Below are 27,638 nucleotides of genomic sequence, written 5' to 3' on the forward strand. Positions count from 1 at the left end.
TTCACAAAAAGATCGTGTGTCGGAACTTGCTTTCACGAAAAGATCGTGTGTCGGAACTTGCTTTCACGAAAAGATCGTGTGCCGGAACTTGCTTTCACGAAAAGATCGTGTGTCGGAACTTGCTTTCACGAAAAGATCGTGTGTCGTAACTTGCTTTCACGAAAAGATCGTGTGTCGTAACTTGCTTTCACGAAAAGATCGTATGTCGGAACTTGCTTTTACGAAAAGATCGTGTGTCGTAACTTGCTTTCACGAGAAGATCGTGTGTCGGAACTTGCTTTCACGAGAAGATCTTGTGTCGGAACTTGCTTTCACGAGAAGATCGTGTGTCGGAACTTGCTTTCACGAAAAGATTGTGTGCTAGAAATAGCTTTCACGAAAAGGTCGTGTGTCAGAACTAGCTTTCACGAAAAGATTGGATGTCAGAACTAGCTTTCACAAAATTATTGTGTATCAGAACTAGCTTTCACGGGTAGATCGTGGGCTAGAACTAGCTTTCACGAAAAGATCGTGGGCTAGAACTAGCTTTCACGAAAAGATCGTGGGCTAGAATTAGCTTTCACAAAAAGATCGTGTGTTAGAACTAGCTTCAACCGCTGTGGGAGCATGGCGTACTGTTACACAGGCTTGAGTCTTTAACAGACGCCAGTCTCCACCAATATTTTGTACATTTTTTGTAATTTTTCTGTGCCTACGGAGACGAAATAAATACTTTTTTACTTTTACTTTCACGAAAAGAAGTTGTTGCACGGCGCATATATATACGTATATATGCGCGCGCACCGACTTGCTGTGCATACTTAATCTAATAGCGATGGAGATCGACCTATTTTTTTGTACTCTGAGTGAATTCACACTTACATTACTAACTATAATTAGTTAGCAAAAAGTAGCAAAATTAAGTAATGTCATTTGATTTACCTGTAATGATAGTTTATTTGTATTTATTTATCCTACTACTATTATAAAGGCGAAAGTTTGTATGGATGTATGGATGTTTGTTACTCTTTCACGCAAAAACTACTGAACCGATTACCATGAAATTTGGTATGTAGGTAGCTGAAGACCCAGAATAACACATAGGCTACTTTTTATCCCAGAGTTCCCGCGGGATTGATAGGGTTTCCATGCGGACGAAGTCGCGGGCGGCCTCTAGTTATTCTATATCTTTCTATACAGACAGATATAGAATAATAAATTAATATATTAATTAAACAATTAATCTCAGTAGGCAACAGCACATCCCCAGACACGGCCCCGTCGTCGAGCGGGTCGGGTCAGTTCTCGTCGTGGCCGCACAACAAGTCGCCGCCACATTTACACGCAAAGAGCCCCGGTAAGTTAGTCAGTCAATTTACCAAGGCCAAGTCTCCAAACGTCCAATTGTCAAAACGTCAACATCAAAATGTCAAGCGTATAATAGTCAAATTGTCCAATTTTCATAACGATTAAGTGTCTAAATGGTACATGGTCAAAAAATTACTCATCACTGGGACCATGGGCAATAAAGGAGATGTGAATACAATGAAAAAACCACACTTTGCAATTTGGTTCTGTAACTTGTTGAGAAGCAAAATTCGCATCGAGTCTTATGTTTTGTTTGTTGCTACTGATACCTCAGTTGCAAAGCTACCTATACATACATCATTGGCTACCCTTGTTTGTTTATTTTTGTTATTTAAAACTTTATTGCACAAAATAGAAAGCAGTCTTAATGCCATTTGGCATTCTTTACCAGTTAATTGATTGGTAAGTTATCGTTTCTGTACAGTGAAGGGCGTTACTCCATCGGGCGTCGCATACGCGTCTCCAGAATCCCCGCTGTCCAAGATGGAGGTGTGGTGGCCGGCGCCTGCGCACAAACACACGCACACCCCCCACCAAGCCTTCAACATACCGCCCACCGAGAGGTATGATAGGATATGAACGTGTGACTAAACATACATACATACCTACATAAAATCACGCCTTTTTTTCTTTCTTGACTAAACATTCGTGTAATATACATAAAATTTCGCCACTTTTCCAATGGGGTAGGTAGAAAGTACGTTACCAATAAAGTAATAGTCCGAATATTTATTAATAAAAAATTGACAAAATTCCACATACAAAATTAAAAAAAAATGTCAAAATGACATTATAGCCAAAAAGACCGCCCCGAATCGTACCTGATGGAAAGTTTTGTGCATGAAAAGTTTACAAACATACATCACGTCTACATCCCTTGAGAGGTAGACAGAGCCAACAGTCTTGAAAAGATTGATAGGCCACGTTCAGCAATTTGGTTTTAAGATAAAATTTCGATTCAAATAGTGACAGGATGCTGACACATCGCCTAAAACCAGAATCCCAAGTTTATAAGCTATCCCTTAATCGCTTTTTTCGACATCCATGTGTAAGAGATGGAGTGGTCCAATTCTTTTTTCTATTGGTGCCGGTATAAGTTTACAGGAATATTCATTTTACAGATTATTGCCAATCGGAACGAAACCGAACAAGGAACCGAACCCAGTATTCAATGCTCTCGTGGACAGAGTCCGAGAAGCACTTAATTTACCTGCAGGTAACCTGTAAACTTCTTCATCATATTCTGTACTAGCTGTTGTTTGCGACTTTGCCTTTTAACGAAATCTGTGTGAGTTATAGTTAATTTTATAACAAAAATCGTTTTCTTTTGTTTTTTTTTCCTATACTAGGAACGGTCAGTGATTAACCTTTCTGTTATGAACGAGTAATAAGTTTTTTCGCTTTTACTATTTGTTTTTGTGAAAACCCTTTTCATTTTTAACATCCAAACATGCTGTGAAAATATCTTTAATGATTGAAAATTCACCCTGTATATCATTGATATTCAAATTCTTTGCTCTCATCTGTCAATTACGAACTAAATATCTGTCTGTTTAGATGACTCGACCGACAAACCGGAGTCGCCGCAGGAGCCGAAGAAATTGTCTTCAGAAGGAAGCCGGTATGATTTTCTTCTTGTTTCTACTAGCGTCAGTCTTACATTTCCGATTACTTTTTCACCTCTTTGGACAAGGAGCCCGGAGTGGTTTTTCGCAATGAGACTAAAGATTTTTATTCGCATAACATGGATAAGCCTCTTTTCCGGGATTCCATTTCAGTACTTACACAAACAAAGGACTACAATTTACGTGAACGAAGTCGGGGGAACAGCTACCAATAATATATTCTTCATCCCACTTGAAAAAATTCCGGAAAAAATCTTAATAATTTACAAATCCCGCAATCCCGGACGGAGGCATGTCCATATTAATATATACGTTTCAGTTCATTGACCCCAATTCAATCTACCTATTCCGATCTTTAGTAATCACGCTAGAGACTGTCTGACCACTGCAATTGTATTTTGTCCCGTATGTATGTTTGTATGTATGTATGTGATGTACTAGATCCCGGGGCGCGTCCCCGCGGCGGCTGGCGCGGCAAGCGGCGCAGCAGGGCTCGCCGCCGCCCTCCGACCACGACGCGCCCCACCCCGAGCCCCAACCCGCGCCCCGCCCACAGAGCACGGGTAAATTTCTTTTTTTTTTTGACAAATTACACTGATTAAGTTAGCCTCGAATTTAGTTCTCCTCTGATTAAGTTAGTTCGAGACTTGTGTTACGAGATACTAACTCAACGATACTATATTTTTATAATAAATACTTATATAGATAAACATCCAAGACCCAGGCCAATCAGAAAAAGTTCTTTTCTCATTATGCCCTGGCCGGGTTCGAACCCTGGACCTCCGATGCCACAGACAAGCGATCTACCGCTGCGCCACAGAGGCCGTCAATTCTTCTTCTTCAATTCTTTTATTCATAATAAATTTTTAAATGTTTTCCCAACATATGACTAGTATGTCGTATATATATAACCGTATTGATATAATTAGTTCTACATTTATTCATGTTTTTAATGTAGACAATGTGCATTCGTCCATGATGTAGTTTTAAGAGATCTATATTTGTAAATTGACGTCCGATGAAAATGCTAGAGTATAGTTTGTTCCGCCGCTTCTTCTACACATGCGCTTTGGAAGCGGCAGTAGTTATAATTAGATTTAAGTGATGTGACGTCAATAAGTGATACTTTGTATCCAATTTTGAAAATAAATCAATTCTATTTTATTCTATAGCAAATACTTAGATGTAGTACAACGATATACTTTCCACATATATTTATGGTACCTTTTACACGAAGCGACTCCCGATCTCCGCAACGTTTGTACGTGAACCTGACTCACTATTGGATCATGGTTGCACATTCAGTTGCCTAATTGTGCAGGTTTCCTCACGATGTTTTCCCTCACCGTAAGAGCTACGTGCAGCCGTTTGGCTTAATGATAGAATTAAGATTAACGATTAAGAAAACAAATAAACTTTCGCATTTAAAATATAAGCATGGATTTGATGGATTATTAAAAGTATTGGATTAGTAAAGTAGATTATTAAAAGTATGGATTAAAAGTAGTAGATGTCTTTTTCGTATATTTATTTAGAAAGCGCCTGCGAGGCTGGGTCGTGGTGGGAGAGCGTGTCGCGCAGCGGCCGGCGCGCCGCGCACGCCGCGCCGCTCGACGCGCCGCCCGCGCCCGACACCACGCTCTGCTACAGGTGTAAGTGTTGTGACGTTTAGGTAAAGCGTCGGAGCTTACAGTGAGATCATTTATCCTTAGAATAATTACGACCTTTATTTAGGACTTTTTTTACAATCTTCAAGAGGTCCGTGTGGTTCCCGGCACCATTATAAAAAAGAATAGGACCACTCCATCTCTTTCCCATGGATGTCGTAAAAGGCGGCTTATGCTATTAAACTTGGGATTCTTCTTTTAGGCGATGGGCTAGCAACCTGTCACTATTTGAATCTCAATTCTATCATTAAGCCAAACAGCTGAACGTGGCCTATCAGTCTTTTCAAGACTGTTGGCTCTTACCCCACAAGGGATATAGACGTGACCGTATGTATGGATGTTTACAATCTTCAACGTCGCACGTGACAGTGATGAGAGAGCATTTAAAAATCCTTAGAATAACTACAGCGTTTATTAGGACTAGTTTTACAATATTCAAGAGGGTGTAGACGTAGGCGTTAACTCGGTGAGCTTTGTAGTGTCCAAAGGTGAAGGCCCGGTGCGCGGGCGCTTATAGGCCGTGCTATGAAGAGAGGCGTAGGCGCAGTTACAGTGTATGTATACGTCACTACATCCCTTATAGAGTAGACAGAACACGTCGAATATTTGACGTCAACCAATGTTGTGAAACCAAAAGATTTGACAATTATTAAGCGATATGAAGTATCCTATAATAATAAATAAAAAATAAAAATTTTTTTTTGTGTCTTCTGGGTGGTCAGATATCACTCTCTGCTGCAAATCATTACTATCATCATCATCATCATTTTAGGACAGATTGAGTTAGCCTCGAAGTATGTACGAGACTTGTGTTACGAAATACTCACCCAACCATAATTTATTTCATGATAAATATTATATATATAGATAATCTTTTTTAATATATTCTGCCAAATTCAGCAATGTGTACAGGAACATTTAGCTGTTTTCCTGTCTGTCCATCGGATGGAAATATAAATTTATAAATAATTTAAAAAATTAAATAATTATAAGTTGTTTACAAATCATCAATCTTACCATGTTATCTTTCTGTTTTTCGCGAGTTTATATATTTTTTTTTTTAAATTGATATAGGTGCGGAATGCGGTTGCGCAGTAGAACAATGCAGCGACGAAGAACTAGGGTTGTGTGTGATTGTGCTGGCCACGTTCATACACCGCGAGCCCGCTGCCGCGGCCGGCATGCTGCCCGCCTTGTTGCAGAGTGTCAGCAGGTACACACACACACACACACACACACATATACACAAACACACACATACACACACACACACATATACACACACACATACACACACACACACATACACACGCGCCGTGTCGTCCTTGAACTAGAGAATAAGACCACTCCATCTCTTTCCCATGGATGTTGTAAAGGGCGACTTGGGATCTCACATGTAGGCAATCGGCTAGCAACCTATTAGCTACTATTTGAATCTCAATTCCATTATAAAGCCATACAGCTGAATGTGGCCTCTTAGTCTATTCAAGACTGTTGGCTCTGTCTTCCTCGCAACGGATATAGACGTCTCTTTATGTAGACAGAGCTTACAGTCTTGAAAATTATATTATACTAGAGGCCGCCCGCGACTTCGTCCGCGTGGAAACCCTATCATAACTTAACAATCAATCCCGCGGGAACTCCGGGATAAAAAGTAGCCTATGCCTATGTCACTTTTGAAGGTCTATTCTATATCTGTGCCAAATTTTATCAAAATCGGACAAGTAGTTTTTGAGTTTATTCCACACAAACATACAAAAATACATATCTTTTCTCTTTATTATTAGTGTGGAAGTGTGGATTTATTTATTCTTATTTACATCTCTCTCTTTCAACTACTCCGCAATTTTGTACCTAAAACGACTAGGCAGAGACTACCTCCTCCACTTATGGTTTAATCTGTCCATAACACCAGAGTGGTACAACTGGGCCAGTACTCGTGGCAAGTGGACACCAACACGCGTCTCCCCGGCAGCGCGGTGTTCGTGGCGCATCAGTTCCTGCGCTGCGTTCTCCACCAGCTCGCCAACAACAACGTGTTCCTGCAGATATTCCTGCAGAGAACACCAGGTTTGTCTTGCTTGTTTGTCGTTTGGTACTGTTCAATGAACTCACAAAATATACATACGCATTTCTTGAAATATAAGTATATAAAGCGTCGTAAATAAAACTGCAGAATAAGCTATGGAAATTGCACTGTAATATCGCAACACTGTATATTTATACTTTTACAATATGCACTGATGAACTAACTATTCAAGTTAAAAGGACTTTAAATAATAATAACAAAAAGTTGAACTAAACAAAAACACGAACTTAAAATATGGTTTGGCGCTAATATAACATTTTTTGTTCCTTTTTTTTGATTTCATTTGTTTTCCAGTCAGTACTAGCTACTATCCAATGAGTTTGTGTTTCATTTTAACACGTAGCCTGCCATAGTAGATTTGCTAATACAAAGATTATATACCTGTCAGTCACCGGTGACTGACATGGCAGTCTATGTGTCTGCCTGTTTGACCAGGTACTTATTATAGTAAGTAAGTACTTTAGACTTTACATTCCAGGAACGATAGTTTTCGCTGTGTCGATAGTTCAATTAGTCAATTTCTTCTGTACAGTTGATATTTTGAGTTAGTACAATGTTTTTGTGCTGTGTGGTTCCTGGCACCAATATAAAGAGAATAGGATCATTCCATCTCTTTCCCATGGATGTCTCAAAAGGCGACTAAGGGATAGGCTGACAAACTTGGGATTCTTCTTTTAGATGATGGGCCAGCAACCTGTCACTACTTGAAACTCAATTCTATCATAAATCCTAAAAGCTAAACGAGTCTTTCAAGATTGCTGGCTCTGCCTACCCAGCAAGGGACGTAGACGTGATTATGTAGTTAAATACATAAACATTCTTTTTGTGCTATTTTAAGATCGAATTGTTGTTCAAAAAATTCTCCTTCAATTGCAGAGAAACAACGGCAAATGTTCTTCAAGAGTATAGCCCAAGCGTTCGTGGACTTCAACGAACTGTATCCGTGTGGGCCGCTGCAATTGGTCGTTGAACATTTGAACTCGAAGAAAACTCTGCCAATCGATGTAAGTTAGTAATGTTTTGCTTATTGTCCTATACACACACTACATACATACAGACTACAAACTTACTTTCGGTTAAGTAGGTGTATTCCTATAATTTTATTAAAAAAACTAAATTTTTAATGTGGTTACATAACTTTCTAAAATATGAAATTTTTAACGCATACATTCGCACTAATTAGCTGTTCAATTTTAAACATGTTATGACATGTAAAGACATCAAAAAGAACGTCTTACGGAACACTTAAATCTTAAACATATCTTGGCACAGTTAATATCGACGATTTCTTTACAGCAAATAACAGTGATCGCTGGCAACATAGCGATGTACCTCGAATGTCTTGCGCCCGAGGCTCTCGGGCCGAGCAGCGCTTGCGTCGCTTTGCTTCAACAGCTCGAAGCGCTGTTTCGTAGTACAGCCCTTCAGTTGCCACAATTAGACGATGTTCTTCCGCTGTTGAGAGTGGCCACAGCCGCTTTGAAGATTCCGTGCGCAGCGCAACATAAAGTAAGAAAGAATTTTGATAACATACTAATTTCACAAAAATAATGCCATTTTAATTATAATGTACATTACATTACATAAAATCACGCCTTTTCCTAGAGGGGTAGGCAGAGACTACATCTTTCCACTTGCCACGATCTCTGCATACTTCTTTCACTTCATCAACCATATTCATAACTCTCTTCAGCTCGGTAATAATGAAAATGTACTGTGATTGTAATGTCATTAAATGTCGTCTTGCTTCAATAGCTTCAAGTTGTTGAATTTTTACATTGTTGTTTCAGATTGTTCATTTTGTTATTTTGCTTATTTTGTACGAATATCTTAAAGTTTAAAAAGGTTGCCTTTATTGAATCATGGTTACACATCTTGTTGGCTATATGTTGCCTCACAAGATTTTCCTTCGACGTTAGAACAACGTACATAACTCAAAATTATTTAAGACACCTTTTCACTTTACCTTTGTACTTCTAACAGAGCATCCTCGAGCCGATATCGAAGATCATCAGTTACGGCATTCAGAATTTCGTGGTGAAATTATCGGTGATATCAGAACTGAGCATGGCCTGCGTGCGGGTGTTCAGTCGCGACCGAGACAAGCTGCTGGTGTGCAGAGTGTTGGTGTACGAGCTGGTGCAAGCGCTGAGGACCAAGACCACGGTGCCCGACGACAACCTGTTTATACTCATACAATTTGTGCTACAAGGTAAGTAAAAAGTACACATAAAGCCCCCGAATTTGCACAAAGACACGTCAACAGAATTTAAGAACATTCTGTAGGTTCTCCTAAATTTGGCATTTATACCAACCTAGACTTGTTTGAAGATTTTTCACAAGTTTAAGATCAACACCTAAATATCGTAACCCGACGAATTTCCAGTCTTAAAAGTACTTATTCAATAGATTTATGTTAGCGCACGGGATAAAAAAATTTAACTGCGTTATAGTAATCTATTCGTACAGATAGTTTACACACATACACACGCTACGCAGTAAATTTCTGAGATATATGGATGACGTTTGGCTGTCAACTTATACCAACTGGAGAGGTATGTCTTTTTTACAATTCTTCTTTTTGTCCAGGTCATGGTTGCACCCTCCTTTTGCCGCCGCAGTTAAGCGCAGGCGAGCTACTAGCAGCGCCACCTGGCGGGGAAGTGAGGGACTTGGGCAGTGGCGCCGTAGATTGTATGAGACCCCATTTACCTGACATGCTGGATCTATTGCAGGATCCACACCTGTTGAATAAGATCAAAGTGAGTTTTAATATATATGGAAGTTTATTTCTTTTGTATCCAAATTCATAAAAGAGAATACTGACTGACCAAATAACTAATAGTCCAAACCTAATAAATAGGTGTAGGTGACTTAATAAGGATTTCTCCCGAGAACACACAATTAGCGCTATTTTTAATTAGCTGCGGGCGTTCCGCGTAAAACAAACAACATAATTTAAGTTCATAATTTTGTCACAAATTTACTTCTTGATATTCTATTTCTCTTATCACAGGGTTCCGTATCGAAATCCATCGTGAACAGAAACCTCATCTGCCTCAACGAAGACACTCTAGGCGCTATAGTGAAAGGTGGCATCGCACAATACGTGGCTATGGAGTTGGCGTTAGAACACAACAGAGGGAAACAGGATCGCGGGCAAGCTGCTAGACATATGCCGTGGCTCACGAGCTCTATACCCGGGTAAGATCTCAGCTGACTGATGCAAGGATCGTTTAGGTACAGGATTATTTTGCTATCCAAACAGTAAGGTCCAAGAATACGTCCTTGGGGAACACCATAATTAGCAAAACTGTCAATATCTTAAAAAGTGCTCAACCGATTTTGATGCACATATATTTAAAAATATTATCATAATCTGACTAACGGATCAAAAATTTTCATGTTACAAACGTACACAAGAATGTACTATGAACAAATGGTGGACAATTCAAATTGTAATAAAAATTTATCATATTTGTTTGTTCTTTTTTATAAGTATAATTTTTATCATATTCTTTCTTTCTTACTTGTTTTAATCCTTTTATTTTCAAGTTTCCTTTTCTATCAATTTGTCCCCGTTTCTCACCTACATATTTTCCTCATTGAAACAACTTTTGCAAAGCTTATTCAAATTTAGAATTCTTATTCTAAATTTGTTATATAATGGTATAGCTAATATATAATGGGAAATTTCAATATCACTTAATAATTGTCATATTTTTTGGTTTAACAACATTGGTTGACGTCAAATATATTACTTAAATACATACATATACCTACGTATATATACATAGAATACACAATCAACCCCCTACATTGCCCTGTAATGCCCGCGCGCAGTTCCCGCGAGGTGTGCGAGTGCGTGTCGCGCGTGCGGCTGGTGTCGTGGCTGGTGATGGGCGCGCTCTGCAACGCGCGCGGCCCGCTGCCGCTGCCGCAGCCCGTGCCGCAGGACGCCACGTGCCACATCACCGACCACATACAGGTTCGGCGCATCGCCTGATTGTTATCCTTAGTACATCTGTTTCTGTTTAATATTGGTGCCGTGTGGTTCCCGGCAACGGAATAGGACCACTCCATCTCTTTCCCATGGATGTAGTAAAAGGCGACTAAGGGATAGGCTTACAAACTTGGGATTCTCTTCTAGGCGATGGGCTAGCAACCTGTTACTATTTAAATCTCAATTCTATCATTGAGCCAAATAGCTGAACGTGGCCATTCGATCTTTTCAAGACTGTTGGCTCTGTCTACCCCGCAAGGGATATAGACGTGACCATATGTATGTAGAACATCACATTGCTCTTTTAGTATTATCATATTTTTGTTTTTTTTGCTAATTCTCATCCTTCATGTTTGTATGTCTTGTATATAAAATTCTCGTGCCTAAAAAAGTCGGTATTGTACTTCTCCGGAACGGCATGATCGATTCTCATGTACACATTCACATTTTGTGAGCATATTGAGTAGGTCTGAGAATCGGCCAACATCTATTTTTTATACCCCTTAGTGTTAAGGGTTGTCTTAACATCCTTAACATTTTTTTTTTTAACTAGAAATATAATGAAAAGGCAAAACAACGTTTTCCAAGACAGATAGTAATGTATATATTTACATACTTAAATTACATTGTTGCCTGAAAGAAATTGCATAATGCGATAAGGACGCGTTTTGTGCATTACCTTTTAACATGAGCAGCAGCCTTAAAAGACTGATAGGTTAAATTCAGCTGTTAGGCTTAATGGTAGAATTGAGAAGACAGTGACAGTTTGCTATCCCAACGCCTAAACGAAGAATCCCATTTAGCCCGCAAGGATTATATACTGATATGTACCGCTAAATTCGACCAGACGAGGCTACGAAAAAACTCTAGTGAGGCAATATTAGTGAAATTTTTGAAACGCATGCGTACGTACATCAAAAATATTGTTCTTATCTTTCAGACAATAATGTCCTCGTACGTTGAACAAAGCAAGCCGGGCCCGCAGCGCATGAACGCGCTGTTCCACGCGTTCATCCTGTGCCACCTGTGGACGCTGTACCTGGAGGAGATCGCCAGCGCCGCCACCCCCAGCAGCGAGCCCCACAACACCACCGTGTGCATCCTGCTGGACTTCTGGTGCAAACTGGTCCCTAGCATTCTGCAGGTCACCGTCACTTCCAACATTGTGAGTGTCATACTACGGTTCGATATGTTTAGCTAAGTCCAATCCACGTTCGCCTTTGTCGTCTTCTTCATTGCTAACGGTCTTTGAAAAGATTTCGTTGATGTATTATATTTTTTCATCATGAATAGAATAGATTTATTTTCAAAATTGGATACAAGGTATCACTTATTGACGTCACATAACTTAAATCTAATTATAACTACTACCGCTTCCAAAGCGCATGTGTTAAAGAAGCGGCGAAACAAACTACACTGCAGCATTTTTATCGGACGTCAATTTACAAATATAGATGTTACATGTTAGTTCTTGTATATCTTTCTTATGGTCTTTTTAAACGAATGAGAATCTTCGAATCGGCTCAACTAAGCTGGAGGACTGAGAGCACTTCGCGTGGGTTAAGTTCAATACAACACGAATTGTTCGCGGACCTTAATTGTTGGGAAATATAGACAGCAGGGAATATAAACGGGAAGGCAGTTCATTCCACACCTTAGCCACGGTTACGTCTAACGACTAATATGATGACGATTCCTGTAATACATATGTATTCGAAGTTAATAATTGTTGCAATGCTTTTGTTAATTGTTTCAGTTGGCCGAGACGGTGAATCTACATTTCCTGAGTTTGTTAGAGTCGCTGTTGGAATGCAATTCAACGGTGCTCAACAAACTATTGCCGTTGTGGATACCTATTCTGCATTCGCCTTTGTTTAACGTGAGTATGCTATTAATGTCTATTATTTTTATTAGCTGTAATGAAATGAATAAATGAGAGAGTGAAAAAAAGATCACAACAAAAGTAAGATACTTCAAACAGTAAGATATTTAAATGAAAGACTTAGAAAAAGAGATAAACGGAGTTTTACTATACTACTAAATGTGACACCAACGGTGTGACAGTCGGTCGCTATTGCGTCATAAATTATCTCAGGAAATAACACGAAATGATTAAGTTTTCTGTCACACATGCGTACAATAATTCCATTACGATGCTTCACTTTTTTATCACGCCACTTTCCGTCCGTCTCTTTTTCTTCGTCTATGTTTTAAAGCATATCATGAACAGATGCCTCGTCACGTGCAACAACGTTTGGACGCGTGTCGCGAGGTGAAGCCCGAGGCGGTGCGGAACTACGCGCAGCACGCGGCGGGCGGGGGCGCGGGGGCGGGCGCGGGGGCCGGGGGGGCGCTGGGCGGGGCGCGCGCCGCGCCCAGCGCCGGCGTCACCAGCGGCACGGCGGCGCGCGCGCACCGCCGGCTGCACCGCTTGCTGGCTAAAATGGCGCAGCTGGAACTGCAGCCTCATACCTTCTATTTTATATAAGAAGGCAAACGGCGCATGAGCGTGGCCTACCAGTATTTTGAAGACTATTGGCTCGGTTTACCCCGCAAAAGATGTACACGTGATTATATGTATGTAAGGCCTAGATCCATGGTATAAAGAAGATTTTGAATAATAACGCCATCTGTTGGAAATAAAAGTTACGAATTAGATTGTTAAACGCCCTAGTCACTAGTGGTACTGCGTATTGAGCACATAAAAGACTACATTTACTTTTAGCTAAGATGGTTTAGTCAGAATTGCAGTCTACCTTCTGTTTTATCTAAAAGGTCTTAAAATAAAAATATTGAAAGAAAGCGCCATCTGTTAGCTAGTTTGTAAGTTAAATCAATTCTAAAGTGTGTAACAATAGCGCCATCTATAATATAAACACAGTGAGAGTTACAACCTGACACATTGTGTAGCACCCCATTGCGAAGCTACGGCGCCCAAAAAACAACGTTTAGCTTAGAAGGTGCAGTTAAAATTGCAGTCTCATACTTTTCACTTTATGTAAAAATGTCTTAGATCCAAAGCCGAATAGGGTTCTTAATCAAATACGAGCACAGTAAGCAAAAAACTCATGCCTCAGCGCTGCCCTTATAGGAATTTCTGGGCTATTATGCCAAAGTTGTATTGGCTAAAGTGATTCAAGAGGAAGATTTATATGTATAAATACTACCCGAGCGAAACCGGGATAGGTCCATAGTAAAGATAAAAAAAAAATTGTGTGTAATAACGCACACATTTAAGAAATTTTATTTAAAGATGGCCGATACTGTACCTTTAGTATAAAGGAATACCTAAAATATGGTCTAACATTGTAACGTAACTTACTAGTGTTCTAAAATTAAAAAATTATTAATAGTAAATTAAATGTGCCAAGAATTTTTGAGATAGGAAAATATAATAAGTAGACATTGTGAAATTAACTGTTGTTGTATAGTATTTACAAATTCAGTGTGATAAATTGCGAAATAAATTTCCTTCTAACGAAATAAAAAAAATTATATTATATGTTATTTTTTTATACTCATTCTCATGACAATTTCCAAAAGAAAATACGAGATTACTATTCTATAATTCTCTGTGATTTGAAAAGTGTCAAATGTTTTTGTATTGTTTATTAAATGTTTATTAGATAAGTATAATGTTGTTCTTTTAAGAATAAATGCATTTTATTGTACAATTTTGTTTGACTTACACTATATAGATATCTTTTTAGGAGGTCAGAATCGTCAGTCAATGAAATAACATGATTATTTACAAAATTAATTTTATTCTCACATTTTTAAATACAGTGGCTATAACTTGACAATCACAGCATCTTTACGTTCTGCGTAACTAAATAAATTCTAACAATAATGATTTATTTACCTCCCCTAGACTTACAACTAACGTTATAAACGTAAAGCAAAAAAATATCACCGCTCAGAATTTTAAGTCCGCTAGCCACAATGGGCCTAACCAGTACAAATGTTGGACAATGCACGTTTGCTGTAGTTTATTGACTTGTGTACCGCTGGCATTGAAACTAAATGACTCCGCCGGCCATTATATCATCAACGGTTGTCCATCGCGCCGGCCAGGGCTTGTTGGATCACGAGCTGCTGGGCGCTTATTAGCTTCTTTAATTCCCTCACTTCCTGAGTCAACTGGCGCACGTTTTCAGACGTCTCGTCCAATCTCACTTGCAAACTGCCCAGCCCAGACGAATAGCCGTACTCCCGGTAGCTGGAGTCGTTATTGTTCTCATACTTTTTAAAACAAGAGTACGCCCCCGTTGTTGAGCCGCTCGACGATATCGTGTGCCCGTACTGTTTCCTCATCTTCGCTATGTCGTATGCCGCCATCATTATATCTCTCGGCAGCCGTTTCTCGCTCGGATTCAAAGGTTTCACACTCAATACTACTCTGTACGCTTGGGGTGAAACGAGAGCCGATGAGTGCAGTATTTTCAAGAGACATTTCGGTAAATATCCATTGAACAAAGCCATTTCCATGTACGAAATCAATTTAGTCTGTCGAACTAACTTGGACAAGCCTGCGGTCTTTCTTAGGCCTTGAATGTCATGGACAGCGATGCCGACCAGCAGGTTCATGAGCACGACGGTGACGAACATCAAGAATAGCACGTACGTTATCTGCGCGGAGAATTCCAATAGCACCGGCGGATCGTTGCCATCCGGCTCATTCAATAGCAAATCCAAGTTCAACTCTCCAATCATCATTGTCAATACAGTTATAAAACCCATGAATGGATTTGCGAACGATGACGAATCAGGAAATATGACGCAGAAACTTATTGTGAAACCGATTAATATGCAAGAGTAGGCCATTAGTAACTTTGCGAATTCCTTTTGCACTTTTTGATACATAGCCACGTAGGTGCCGAAGACCGGGAGTTGGCCAATCATCATCATCAAGTTTGTCCAACCAGCCAGCACAGCGAACGCTCCCACGTGGTTCTGCCAAGTGTACGTTATGTTTGTGTAAATGTAGGAAATGAGGAACACGCTCACAATGACGAACCATTCGATAATGTTCTCACATTGCATCAGATATTGTTTGACTGTAGAGTAACCGGCGATGCCGTAAACTTTCCTGAAGATCTCAAATATCGTGATGCCGGCTAACACCCACCATTGCATTTCAATAACAAACGGATTTTTTCTCAACAAATCTCCTAGAATAGATTGCTTTTGGCATAGTTCTTGCTCCTGTATCGTCTCTTCCATATCCTTGCTTCCATTATAACAATTGTGCGCGAGGGCTGTCAAAACGTACAGTGTGAGACAAAGAACGAATATGAAACTCAAGAATAATCTGGCCACGTAATATTTACGTATCTTCTCCCATTTTATGTAAAGAAACGCTGAACATAATGGATGCAGAAGTACCTCTTTTTGCCCTTCATCCACAAACGTGTTGAGATAACTTATTTCTCGAGGATAGCAATGTTGTAGAATGCTTCTGAAGTCTAGTTCCAACTCGACTTCTCTATTGCTGCTTTGGGAATGGTGGAGTGTGATGGCGCAGTCCAACTTCCGCGTTATCATCGCAAGAGATGCAGGTGTCTTTCGAGCGATTACATTAAGTGCAGAATTTCCTTTCTTAGACCTCGTGGTTACGTCAGCGCCGTGATAGATTAATGTCTCGACGCACGCAGATAGCCCGTCAAGTGCAGCCAAGTGCAGCGGTGTAAAGCCATATTCATCCTTTTGATTTACATTCGCTCCCCAACTGATCAAAGTTTCTATAATATCGCACGCACTGTCAGATTTTCCAATAGCAGCATGAAGCGGAGTTCTCATATCAAAATCCATAGAGTTAGGGTTGGCATTCCCTTTTCTTAGCAAAGATTCCACACATTCTAAACTTGCCGATCGGGCAGCCAAATGTAAAGCCGTGAAACCGCGGTGGTTTTTTAAACTGGCATCAGCGCCTTTTGTGAGAAGTAAATCCACGCATTCTATAAAACCACCATCAGCCGCCAAATGTAACGCCGTCGATTCTCTATCTCCGACTCTCGTTCGCACATTAGGGTCAGCACCGGGCGTCTCCAGAAGTATTGTCAAACATTGAATCATTCCCAAATCAGCAGCTAGGTGTATAGCATTGGTACCACCCGATTCAATTTGATTCACATCGACACCATGCGATATAAACAGCTTCAAACATTCTACCGAGTTGGCTCTGACCGCACAGTGTAGCAAACCTCCTTCACAATTGACGTATTTAACCGCAGCGTGGACTGACGCACCGCGGCTGATTAGCAAATTAGCTACTTGCACGGAATTACCGAAAGCGGCGCAATGGAGTGGCGCGAAACATCTTGGCATGTAATTGGGGTCAACTTCGCAGGATAGTAGATAATTTGCACATTCCGTAGATCCGCTGAACGCTGCGACATGAAGGGGGGAGAGTCCCAAGGTGTCGTAATATAGCGGGTTAGCGCCAGCCTCGACCAGCGGCGGCAACCAATTAGCGAGCTTGAGGAACGCCGCCCAGAATAAACACACATTCTTTTCGGCTTCCGAAGCAGTTGAGAACGTTTCCGAAGCAGATTCCACCGTTAGTACACCAGATTCCAATTCGTCAAGTAGCCGCAACCTTCCTCCGACCGCTCTCATCTGTTCATGCGCACTTTGACGTAAGGAGTCGCTGCAAATATGCGCAGTTAGATCCAAAGGTGGTTCTTCGAAGCTGTCGTACATATTAGGGGCGCTTTCTGCCGGTGGCGAAGATCCGGCGAGGACGTACTCGAGGTGGCCCATGGAAGGGTAGGCCCTCTCGAGTGATTCTTCATCGAGGGGTGGATGTGATTGGTGTTGTGTTCTCGCCGGGGAGCTGAGGACTCGGGAGACTCGTGGTCTGCGGTCCATGTCGCTCCTGGGGAGGGTCCTGGGTCGGACGTCATCGAGCTCTTCAGGGTTTGGGGAGCGGCGCGTACGGAACCACCGCGAGGAGAGTAGGCGGCGCGTCGTGGGCATGCGGGCGGCGGCGCGACACTGGCCGTCCAGGCTATTGTGAGCCAATTGCGCCTGAGATGGACCACGTACCTTCTGCCATAAAGCTATCCTCACACTATTGCAATTTTTTTCATCTATTTTTAGTCCCAACGATCTGACCCGCCACTGTTGACCGACTGATTGAATCGAATTAAAGCGTGTAATCGGCAATTGTTTTATTTCTTGTAGGTACCTGTGTTTGGTATTTGTATTCTTGTATATTACGTTGAGACAAAACCGCAAGGGTTATTTGTTTACAAACAGTAGGTATTGTCGTTATATCATTTACAAGAACTGATTCAATATAACAAGACCTTTGTTGGCTGCGATGAAGTTAATTGTGTATTAGCATAAAAAAGATGATATCTATAAAGACAATGATACTTTGCCAGCGAGTTAAATGCGAAGATAAAGTCGTTTAATGAGCAGAAATACCGGAAAGGAAAAATAAACTATAAATCTGATTTACCTACTTGTCTGTTTAACTAAGATTAGAAAAGATCTATTTTAATGACGCTACAGGGATGTGAATAATTAGAACGACAGTCTTTTTATAATTGTGTTGTACACACAAATACTTTTAATAAAGTATTTAACATCCTCATTCCCATTAGGAATTGGGATGATCTGCTCCTGATTCAATTTAAATGACAGATATTATTCATAATCATTTCCATTTAAGGATTTCCCTTACGAGTTATTGGCTCAGACAGACAAGTCAGGATCCACCATAAAATCATATCCACACTTTTCAGCCACTTAGTGCTGGTTGCTTACCTAACCTTGAGAATGTGAAGTGGTAAAGTTCATATTGGGTCCCATTTGATTTAATTACAAGCATTTTTGGCGCCATTTCTATTTATGCGATTAACCCTATAGGATACCCTATATATGCGCACACTTCTGTTACGCACCTATTACCTTTGTTATCCCTGTATTGTTTTTTTTCCGTACGAATAATTTAACTAAATATGTCGAAAATATTTGTATGTATATAAATGTATATAAAGACGCTTGTATGGATGAAGGTTTGTGCGCCAACGAATTGGCGGAATGACAATGTTAAAATGGCTTTCGCATTCGTAATAAAAGTCCAATAAAGATTTTTAAACTTTATTGAGTAAAAATACTCGCTGGGTCCTTTCAAACATTAAGCATTGCTTATGCTTATTCAATTATTTTATTAATTTTCTGTGAGTATAACGCAAAGTTACCTAACCTAGTACGGTCACTATCAAAACTCCATAACTAGGTTTATCTACTCTTTTAGGTACAGCAAATTTACCTAAAATTTTTGTTGTAACTAAAACTATATTGCTTAAAACAAAATATAATATAAAAACTTAATACACAAAAAGAAAATACTTTCAATTAATCGGCATACATTAAGGAAGTAAAAGATAATAAGAAGCTTGAAGCTATATCTTTATTTATAAACGTTAAAGCTTACATATTATATAAGCTCCCATAAATATACATACATTTTAATAAACATTATATTCATACATAATAGATAGAAATACACGAATAAAAGTTAGTTCTTCCATATCAGTTGTAAGTTAAGACGAGAAGGCTTGAAATGCACTTAAGCACCGGTACGCTATCTTCCAGTACCTCCCTTTTTCTTTAGTAGGTAAGGTTAGAATCTACTATGATCTACTATTTAACTACCTATTATTATGACGAATCATCATATACCAAATTGAGGTAAGATTATACATAAGTATAACTTTTTTTTGCATCTCAGTGCGTCGTAATGAAACCGGATCAAGTTTTTCTATGAATCATTTGCGTTTGCGAGTAACAAATTTCTATAAAAACTCGATTCCATTATCTTTTGAGTTTAAATTAACTAGATTTCTTATTCAGCTGGTAGGTACATGGTTTTAGATCTCGTCTTTATCTAAGTATATACAAAACACTCACAAAATTATCTTACCGTGTTTTTTTATGTGTGGAACGTGCTTTTTTCACATTAGGTAGATCATGGAGCTAACTTTAACATTGTAGTAAATACGTAGGTATGTCTATAGCAACTGAGTAAGAAATAGGCAATCTTGTACATAACTAGAATTAAGTGGGAGGAATATAACATTTTTAATAGATTTAAGCATATGGTAGACAGATGAAGAGACTCTTTATTGCACCATAAGAAAAAGAAAAACAAAAAAAAACACAGGTAATGAGGTATAAAGGCAGACTTATCGCTACAGCAATCTCTTCCAGTCAACCTTAGGGTGGGAGGATATTAAAATAGAAAGGCGGTTGGCGCAGTACGTATAAAGTAAATATACCTACATAAACCTATTTAAATATATATGGTAACTATACCTCATGGCCAATTTGTTGTTGCTATTCACGAGGGTTAGGTTCCCTTACACAGGTTGCGGAGATCAGACGGGAGTCGCTTCGTGTAAAAAGCTGACTCACCCAATTCAGAATCATGGTCAATAGCACACTCCTCGGTCCTCTTCAGAAACGTGAGGATCTAACCAGAACTATCGCAAGAAGGAAGATATTATACATTGATTGATTGATGATTTATGTGTGTATTGAAAATAAAAGGCCTAAAGTTTCCCACGGCCATGGTCGAGGTGGTGTACATAACTGACCGGAAGTGCTTCGGATCAACAATGGCGGACATCGACTTCCGTTCGCCATTGACGGTGATCGATTGGCTAGGGCGATCTCGTGACAATGGATTTGTGTATGATTAGATAATGAATGTTCTAGAATCTAGACTGAATAACAAGTAACTAATCAACCTGTTCAGTTTCTAAAACCTGGACTGTGTTCTCACTCAAGTTTTATTTTGCAGATAACTTCGCGATTATGATATTTTGAGAGTATCATAAGTATTTCAATAAGAAGAATACCATGTTTTTATATCTACTGTTATAATAACGATCTCTTATATATTTTTTTTGCAAGAAGAAAATCTATAGTACCTACGACTGAGGCGTTTATTTCCATATCTACATACATAATAATCACATCTTCGTCGAGCCAACAGTCTTGAAAAGACTGATATGCCACGTTCAGCTATTTGGCTTAAAGATACAATTGAGATTCAAATAGTGACAGGTTGCTCGCCCATCGCCGTAAAAAAAAGAATCCCAAGTTTGTAACCCTATCCCTTAGTCGCATTACGACATCCATGGGAAAGAGATGGAGTGATCCAATTCTTTTTTGTATTAGTGCAGGGAACCACACAAAAATATCTACCTATCAATATTTTTATACTCTTCATTATTAATGTGGATGTACTTATATAGATGTAATTCAGGAACAAGACTGTCTGTCTTAATGTCTTTTCCTCAGTAACTAATGCTAATAGGCGTAGGTTGATCAGCTGTTGTGGTCGCAGCACGTGAACATTTGCGATTCAACTGAAACTGAACACCTATACCACGTGGCCATCTCGCTTGCTTTATGAACAGGTAACAGGGGATTTCCTTACGATATGTAGTAGGTACATATATAGACGTTAATCAGGTAGGCAATTGATTTAAACTGTTAAGATTATGTTTCCGAGTTAATTTCGGTCAAATAAAGGAATTTCTACAGATGTAATATAAGTATAAATCACTTATACCTACCTACATGTAATATAGGTATAAGTGATATTTACTTTTTCATGGTTTTGTAAATGTTTATCAAAGAATGATTCGTCAACAGAATGGACTTCTTTTACTGTGGACGAGTCGTCTTGAGAATAATCTAATAGTTGACTTACTTGACTTAAGGTCCTATGTCCCCTAGCTGGGGCAGAGGGCATCCACAGTGCGTCGCCATCCCGCTCGGTCTTGAGCTTCGCGTTTTATTTCGCTCCAAGTCTTCCCTATATTCTTCACCTCTGCGATGATTGTCCGCCGCCAGGTCTGTTTAGGGCGGCCACGTTTACGCTTTCCTTGGGGATTTCAGTCTAGGGCTTGCCTCGGTATGTGTTCGGGGTCCCTTCGGAGCGTGTGGCCGATCCAGTTCCATTTGCGGCGTTTGATCTGCTGGTCGATCGGAGTCTCACCGCAGCGTTCCCACAGGTCTATAATACCCTCCTTTTTTTAAATCTGATAAAAATCGAAAGCACATATAAAGAATACAAAAGCATGGTATCGAACCCGCCTATTAACTACTAGTCCACTGAGTACGTTGACAATGATTCACATAAATAAAAACTGAAAAAAAATTAGGTTTCCTTTTTTACCAACTGTAAAATCTATTTCGTTTAGTTCATTTTGGTTTGAGAAATCACTGTTTTTTTCTTAATAAAAAAGGGCAGATCAAATAATGAAGAAAAAAGCAATTAAAAGGTTGAAATGTTTATTGTTACACAGTGTGAATCACTTAAAACATATAATAATGTACACGTTGTTCAAAGAAAGTCTGTGAGAGTCACAAATCCCTCAGATATTGACAGAATAATAAGTTCTCAAGAAGAATATCCACACGATAAAATATAATGTTTACAGTGATGTAAAAATACAAAATAAAACTCTGATTTAAAGATTTACACAAACGTTATTTTAAATGATACATTTTTGGATTAAATGTTTCGTTTACGCTAAAGTACTAACTATTAAAGCTAAACATTAAGACACACTAAGGTATAAATTAAAAACCTATTTACAAAATATTACAATTTTTATTCGAAAATACAATATTCACGTGAACCAGAATATAATAATTACAAATTTTGGAACGTGTATGTATTTAAATTCTTTAAACGGTAATAAGTAGACAATTATGTACTTTAATGTTATTATTTAATGAAAAACAAAAACAATGTTACGACATGGCACAAAACTAAAGTAGAAACTGAAAACGTATCTTAATACTGTAAAGAACTGTTGTTACCAACACCAATAAACATAATCAGAACCTGAAATAATGTTCTGAAAAATAAAATACGAAAAAGAGAATTCTATTCCAACATTTTTTTAAAAATTAAATACGATTTGACAGCTAAGCGGCCAGTCCCATAGTGTAAATAAAAAAATAGGTGTTTTATAGTGGATACGAAAGCGTGCAATAGCGGACTCAGTACTAGCTGAGTCGCCCAGACGTCTTTATGATTGCGTGTGCGCTTATTGACAGTCGGCGTGGTAGAACACTATCACGCCTATGTCAATATTCGCTCGCATTGCTCATATTTTTCATAGATATAGCGAAGTCGCTTCAATGAAATAACATCTATGATAAACATTGGATGACATACGTTTCTTAATTTATAAAATAAGATCAACCTATGTATGTGTTTAAGATCATGTAGCTATAGGTACAGAAATAAACATTCAAGTTAATAATAACCATGTCCCATCACGAAATAAATCACTTGCAATGCTTAACTTTTAACTCTACACTGCTCAGTATTGCTATCCCAAATCATATAATAACTGAAAAGTGTATATCGAGACAGTTTTTACACGATGACAATAGCCGATCGAAAAGTCATTTCCAATATTGAATTTTTCGGATCACAAACACACATTTGTATGCGCGCTACATTTCAAATTTGGAACCCTCGTGGCGCCATCTATACACATGAAAACTTTCGCCCGTCGTCGCTCGAGTAGCAGTGGTGGCAGTGCAGCCGCCGGCCGCGCACGCGCACGTCGGCGCCCGCGCGGCCGTCCCCGAGCCTGGTGCCGCAGACTGCGCATGTGAAACACCAAACGTGGTAGCAGAGGGACAGGGATTCGATGATCATTGCTGCGCCACGACCTGATAATAGTTGGAGAATTGTTTATACTCGTATGTAGGTATACCGAAGGATCGGTAATTTTATTAAATTCTAATTTCACACGTATTTTATTAAAAATTTAACAATTATTAAATAATTAAAAATTTTGTAATTTTTAAATGATTAAAAATATTATAATTTTTAATTAATAACAATAGGAAAATTCATCTTTAAGCGATTCGTTTTCAGTCGACGATAAAAATAAAAATAATTGTTAAAGTAGGAGTCTGTCGACGAATGTTTCGGATATTAAAGGTCTTGTCGACTGAAATCTACAAAAGTTCAGAAAACTTTTCCTGCCATGCTTCCATTAACATACTAATTTACAAATGGGAAAGCGAGTCTGTTTATTAATTTAAGACCATGTGCGCAAGCGCAGCCTCGTCTTCAGGTTTATCTTACCAAGTTCCTCCCCACAATGGGAGCACTTCTTCTTCCCGCTGACACTAAGCAGTTTCTCTTCCCGGGACTCGGCCTGCTCATGTCGAGGCTGCGGCTCTGGGCGGAGGGGACGCTTGAAATCAGCTGGTAAATGTTGTTGGCTGAAAATTGTGGAAAACTTTGAAAATAAAATAATTATCATAAATTTTTGCTTTATAAGTGATCGTAGTTTTAAGTGCCGAATGGTTCCTGACACCAGTACAAAAAAAGAATAGTTCCACTCCATCTCTTTCCCATTAAAAAAGGCGACTAAGGGATAGGGATACAAACTTGGTATTCTTTTAGGCGATGGGTCAGCAACCTGTTACTATTTGAATCACAATTCTATCATTAGGCCAAATAGCTGAACGTGGCCTATCAGTCTTTTCAAGGCTGTTGGCTCTGTTTACCCCACAAGGGATATAGACGTGACCATGTGTATGTATGAAGTTTAATATCGCAAGATTATTCTGACAGTTAAAAACCACGGAGCCTCGCAGGGAAAAGTTTCGTTCCTACTAGGAGGTACTACCGAAAATCCTCTCTTTGTGCAACCCAAGATCACTTAAGGCAATATGAAATTTGTAGGTTATAAGTATTAAATTTCATATCTCTAAACCACAACGACATATCGTCGGGGATAGTTCAAATCCGCGTAACTAGCATTGGATAATTCCGCGTATATGACAAATGTAGCCATTTTAAGTTTTCGTGGGCAATTCACGCAAAATCTTGATAGGCTGCCACCGACTTGAAACGAGTTCATTTCGACCAGCCGGAAGCCAGAAATCGCCAAATAACAACACTGCGTATCTTTCGCGAGCAAGTGTCAACACCGCGTATGTGATTAATAGATGATATATGATACATACCTACATAATATAAATTTAGGTGATAGAATAGCAGTGGTCTAAACAGGTACTGATGCCACCGTTCAAAACTCAGAGGTCCAGCTTACTCTAAACCGGTTTCTCACCTCGTGCTGAGGGGAAGCATGGTGTGTAGATTTGCCGAGGGCATGTCTTGGTGGTAGGAGTGACGCTGTGCCGCCCTCAATTTGCTTCTCTGTTCGTCTATCCGCCTTTGTTCCGCTTCCTGAAACCACATAATAATTTGTATGTACTTGTCTGAAAAGTTCCAAAAGTGAAAAATGTATTACTTAATTTATTTCCTCTCTCTAATAATTGGGAATTACATTTATTAAGCTTAGAATATAGTTCTTCTTCCTCCTGGCTTTTGTCCCGTTTGCATTCTCACCACTATGCACCTTTTACCACAGATCCTAGATTGGGTGAGTCAGGGTTTTACACGAAGCGACTCCCGTTTGACCTCCGCAACCTTTGCAGGGGAACCTTACCCGTATTTGATAGTTGTCTAGTAGTTGCCTGAATGTGCAGGTTACCTCACGATGTTTTTCTTTACCGTAAGAGCATCAGTTAGAACTTAGTTTACATTAGTGCATCACTTCGAAAATACTCATTGGTACATGGCCGTGGTGGGATTTGAACCTGTGCCTGACGCGCGGTAGCGCGTCACGCATTTTCACCGGGCACCTTACCGATTCGACCATCGACGCTCTTACTTTAGAAAAAAGTTATGACTGTAAAACAGGCAACTGATAAATTAAGTGACAGTTTAATCATAATCCATTCTGATTACATTTCTCTATGGACATCTTTGCCGTGCCGTGCCGTGTGGTTCCCGGAACCAATACAAAAAAGAATAGGACCACTCCATCTCTTTCCCATGGATGTCGTAAAAGGCGACTAAGGGATATGCTTATAAACTTGGGATTCTTCTTTTAGGCGATGGGCTAGCAACCTGTCACTATTTGAATCTCAATTCTATCATTAAGCCAAATAACTGAACGTGGCCATTTAGTCTCCAAGACTGTTGGCTCTGTCTACCCCGCATGGGATATGGACGTGACCATATGTATGTATGGACATCTTTCGTGGAGCGAATTTGACTTATGATTTGACCTTTCCTTCGACTATCATTATGCTATTTGAATTGATTTCTGGATGATCTGGATCGTAGCAGCCCCAGGAAGTAAGACCCTGCTCTATAACTCTTTGGTGTAGGGACAAACGCTAAGAAAAATAAGACTTGATTTAAAAAAAAAATTACTCTCCTGAGAGTAAATTAATCTTAAGAATATTCACCTGTATCAACCAGTGTTGGTTGTAGTTATAGTTAGCTGGTTTTCTATTCCGCGACTGCATCCAGTCATTGTTGGAGATCAACTTCGGCGTCGGCGCAGCACTCAGTGCCTGAAATGTGTTATTAAAAACTGTTGATAGATACTCCGGTTAATCTTTAATTCTGACTTCTATTGTGTGAGGTTATCTTCATGTTGCGTTTATAAATCATCATTTGGTGTTTGGCGCATTCTCCCTGAATAGACCAACCCAAGATTTGTCAGCTCATGGTCATGATCCTGGACAGAGTATGGAAGACATAACGAACTCGTCTGATCTTCGTTATCTTGTGCATGAGAAGTTCTAGGTGAACCTAACTTGGATGAGACCACGATTGCGTTACGTTTTTTTAAATACTCAGGATAGAATTTCGATGGGTCATCAATTGAATCACAAAAATCTAAATCGTGTTTCGTGATTTACCTGCAGCGTATGCCTCGTCATGGACTGGTATTGCGTGTTCCCATTGACGACAGGCTTCTGTCGGAGTTGTACAGCTGTTCTGTCCACGTTCACGTATTCCACAGCTGACGGTACTCGACTGCTTCTGGAAAAATGATTGAAAAAACGATTTTAAAAAATTGAATAATTGAGCTTTTTGTAGATTGTCTTGTTTTTGTAAGAACCTTTTAAAAATCATTACAAAAAATATCTTACGACTAAAAACTGGTGATAAAAACAAATTATTTCCAAGGTCTACTTATAGTACTAGAACATAAGTAGACCCTTGGGTCTTTCCAAGAGAGGTGAGGATTTAATTTGAACTAATGCCAAAAGGATGATTGTTGACTAGAATTACGATAATGATTGTGTATTCTTTTCAAGAAACCAATCTACAAGAGAAATAGAAAAGGACTCACCTCATAGTAATTTCCCTCTCTATGGATTCTCGGGTCTTCGGCTTCGGCGGCAGAATAGGTTGCTGGGGCCTCACAGATGGAACTGGCCTTTTCACCGCCTCCGCTGTCTTCCGATCTTCATACAACACCTTCCTGCTCTCTTCTACTCCAAAATGCCTTTGAATATGCTCTTCAGAGACAAACGGCTTTCGTTTCAAATTCTCATCAAATACAGGCCTTTCTGGAACGACTGGTGCAACTGTATATGTTTCGTTTAGCAACAAGTTTGGCATCGAATGTCTGTAGTTCTGGTTTGGTTTTGAAGGCCTGCTGCTCAATGGAGGTTTCTCTGGTGTACTCGGCACAGAAGACACGTCTTGAACTGACTTCTGTATTATCCTGTTCTGATCTCTTAACAGATTTTCCCTTTGCCTCCTCAGTTCCTCTTGTTCCAATTGCAACAGCTCTCTTTCGAAACGAAGTACTTCCTATTTTTAGGATTGGTTACAGATTATTACTTGTTATTTGCTTGTTGGTAGGTTAGTTGTAACATTTTAGTGACAAGTGTTAGTGCAAAGCTGACGTGCATTAATGTTTTATCAATGATGTTTTATGGAATGTTAAAACTGGGACTCCATCGCCAATCAAAGACAATTAATTATTACGATCACACAATAGGTTATTTTGATGGACGACCCAAACTTGGCCTAT

The 27,638-nt window shown here is 39.4% G+C and overlaps 3 protein-coding genes across 7 annotated transcripts in view; 1 reads left to right on the forward strand and 2 right to left on the reverse strand.

Annotated features, from left to right (window-relative positions):
• LOC106131454 (protein unc-79 homolog) overlaps positions 1 to 14,192 on the forward strand; it is a 50,856-nt gene extending 36,664 nt beyond the window's left edge. Inside the window, exons 43-59 of the mRNA XM_060950044.1 lie at positions 1,229 to 1,336; positions 1,772 to 1,910; positions 2,469 to 2,563; positions 2,905 to 2,968; positions 3,414 to 3,535; positions 4,508 to 4,624; positions 5,714 to 5,852; positions 6,555 to 6,709; positions 7,605 to 7,732; positions 8,025 to 8,237; positions 8,712 to 8,940; positions 9,318 to 9,490; positions 9,745 to 9,932; positions 10,572 to 10,716; positions 11,672 to 11,896; positions 12,488 to 12,610; positions 12,962 to 14,192. Coding sequence (XP_060806027.1) covers positions 1,229 to 1,336; positions 1,772 to 1,910; positions 2,469 to 2,563; positions 2,905 to 2,968; positions 3,414 to 3,535; positions 4,508 to 4,624; positions 5,714 to 5,852; positions 6,555 to 6,709; positions 7,605 to 7,732; positions 8,025 to 8,237; positions 8,712 to 8,940; positions 9,318 to 9,490; positions 9,745 to 9,932; positions 10,572 to 10,716; positions 11,672 to 11,896; positions 12,488 to 12,610; positions 12,962 to 13,219 — 2,621 coding nt within the window. The 3' untranslated portion in view covers positions 13,220 to 14,192. The remainder of the gene's footprint in view (positions 1 to 1,228; positions 1,337 to 1,771; positions 1,911 to 2,468; positions 2,564 to 2,904; positions 2,969 to 3,413; positions 3,536 to 4,507; positions 4,625 to 5,713; positions 5,853 to 6,554; positions 6,710 to 7,604; positions 7,733 to 8,024; positions 8,238 to 8,711; positions 8,941 to 9,317; positions 9,491 to 9,744; positions 9,933 to 10,571; positions 10,717 to 11,671; positions 11,897 to 12,487; positions 12,611 to 12,961) is intronic.
• A 541-nt stretch (positions 14,193 to 14,733) lies between these two features.
• LOC106131455 (transient receptor potential channel pyrexia) lies at positions 14,734 to 17,709 on the reverse strand. The gene has a single exon (XM_013330567.2). It carries the CDS (start codon positions 17,707 to 17,709, stop codon positions 14,779 to 14,781), a length of 2,931 nt encoding a protein of 976 aa, XP_013186021.1. The 3' UTR covers positions 14,734 to 14,778.
• Positions 17,710 to 22,670: 4,961 nt separating this feature from the next.
• LOC106131594 (LIM domain only protein 7) overlaps positions 22,671 to 27,638 on the reverse strand; it is a 146,557-nt gene continuing 141,589 nt past the window's right edge. For all 5 annotated transcript variants that reach the window (XM_013330736.2, XM_013330739.2, XM_060950073.1 and 2 more), the window contains 6 exons: positions 26,949 to 27,415; positions 26,512 to 26,635; positions 26,053 to 26,160; positions 24,864 to 24,982; positions 23,870 to 24,009; positions 22,671 to 23,448 (listed from right to left, as the gene is read on the reverse strand). In XM_013330736.2, coding sequence (XP_013186190.2) covers positions 23,261 to 23,448; positions 23,870 to 24,009; positions 24,864 to 24,982; positions 26,053 to 26,160; positions 26,512 to 26,635; positions 26,949 to 27,415 — 1,146 coding nt within the window. In that variant the 3' untranslated portion in view covers positions 22,671 to 23,260. The remainder of the gene's footprint in view (positions 23,449 to 23,869; positions 24,010 to 24,863; positions 24,983 to 26,052; positions 26,161 to 26,511; positions 26,636 to 26,948; positions 27,416 to 27,638) is intronic.

This window comes from Amyelois transitella, chromosome 20 (assembly GCF_032362555.1).
Source record: "Amyelois transitella isolate CPQ chromosome 20, ilAmyTran1.1, whole genome shotgun sequence".
NCBI lineage: Eukaryota > Metazoa > Arthropoda > Insecta > Lepidoptera > Pyralidae > Amyelois > Amyelois transitella.

Excerpts from the sequence above, each read along its gene's own strand:
- LOC106131455 (XM_013330567.2), bottom strand. The coding sequence starts at position 17,709 with ATGCCCACGACGCGCCGCCTACTCTCCTCGCGGTGGTTCCGTACGCGC.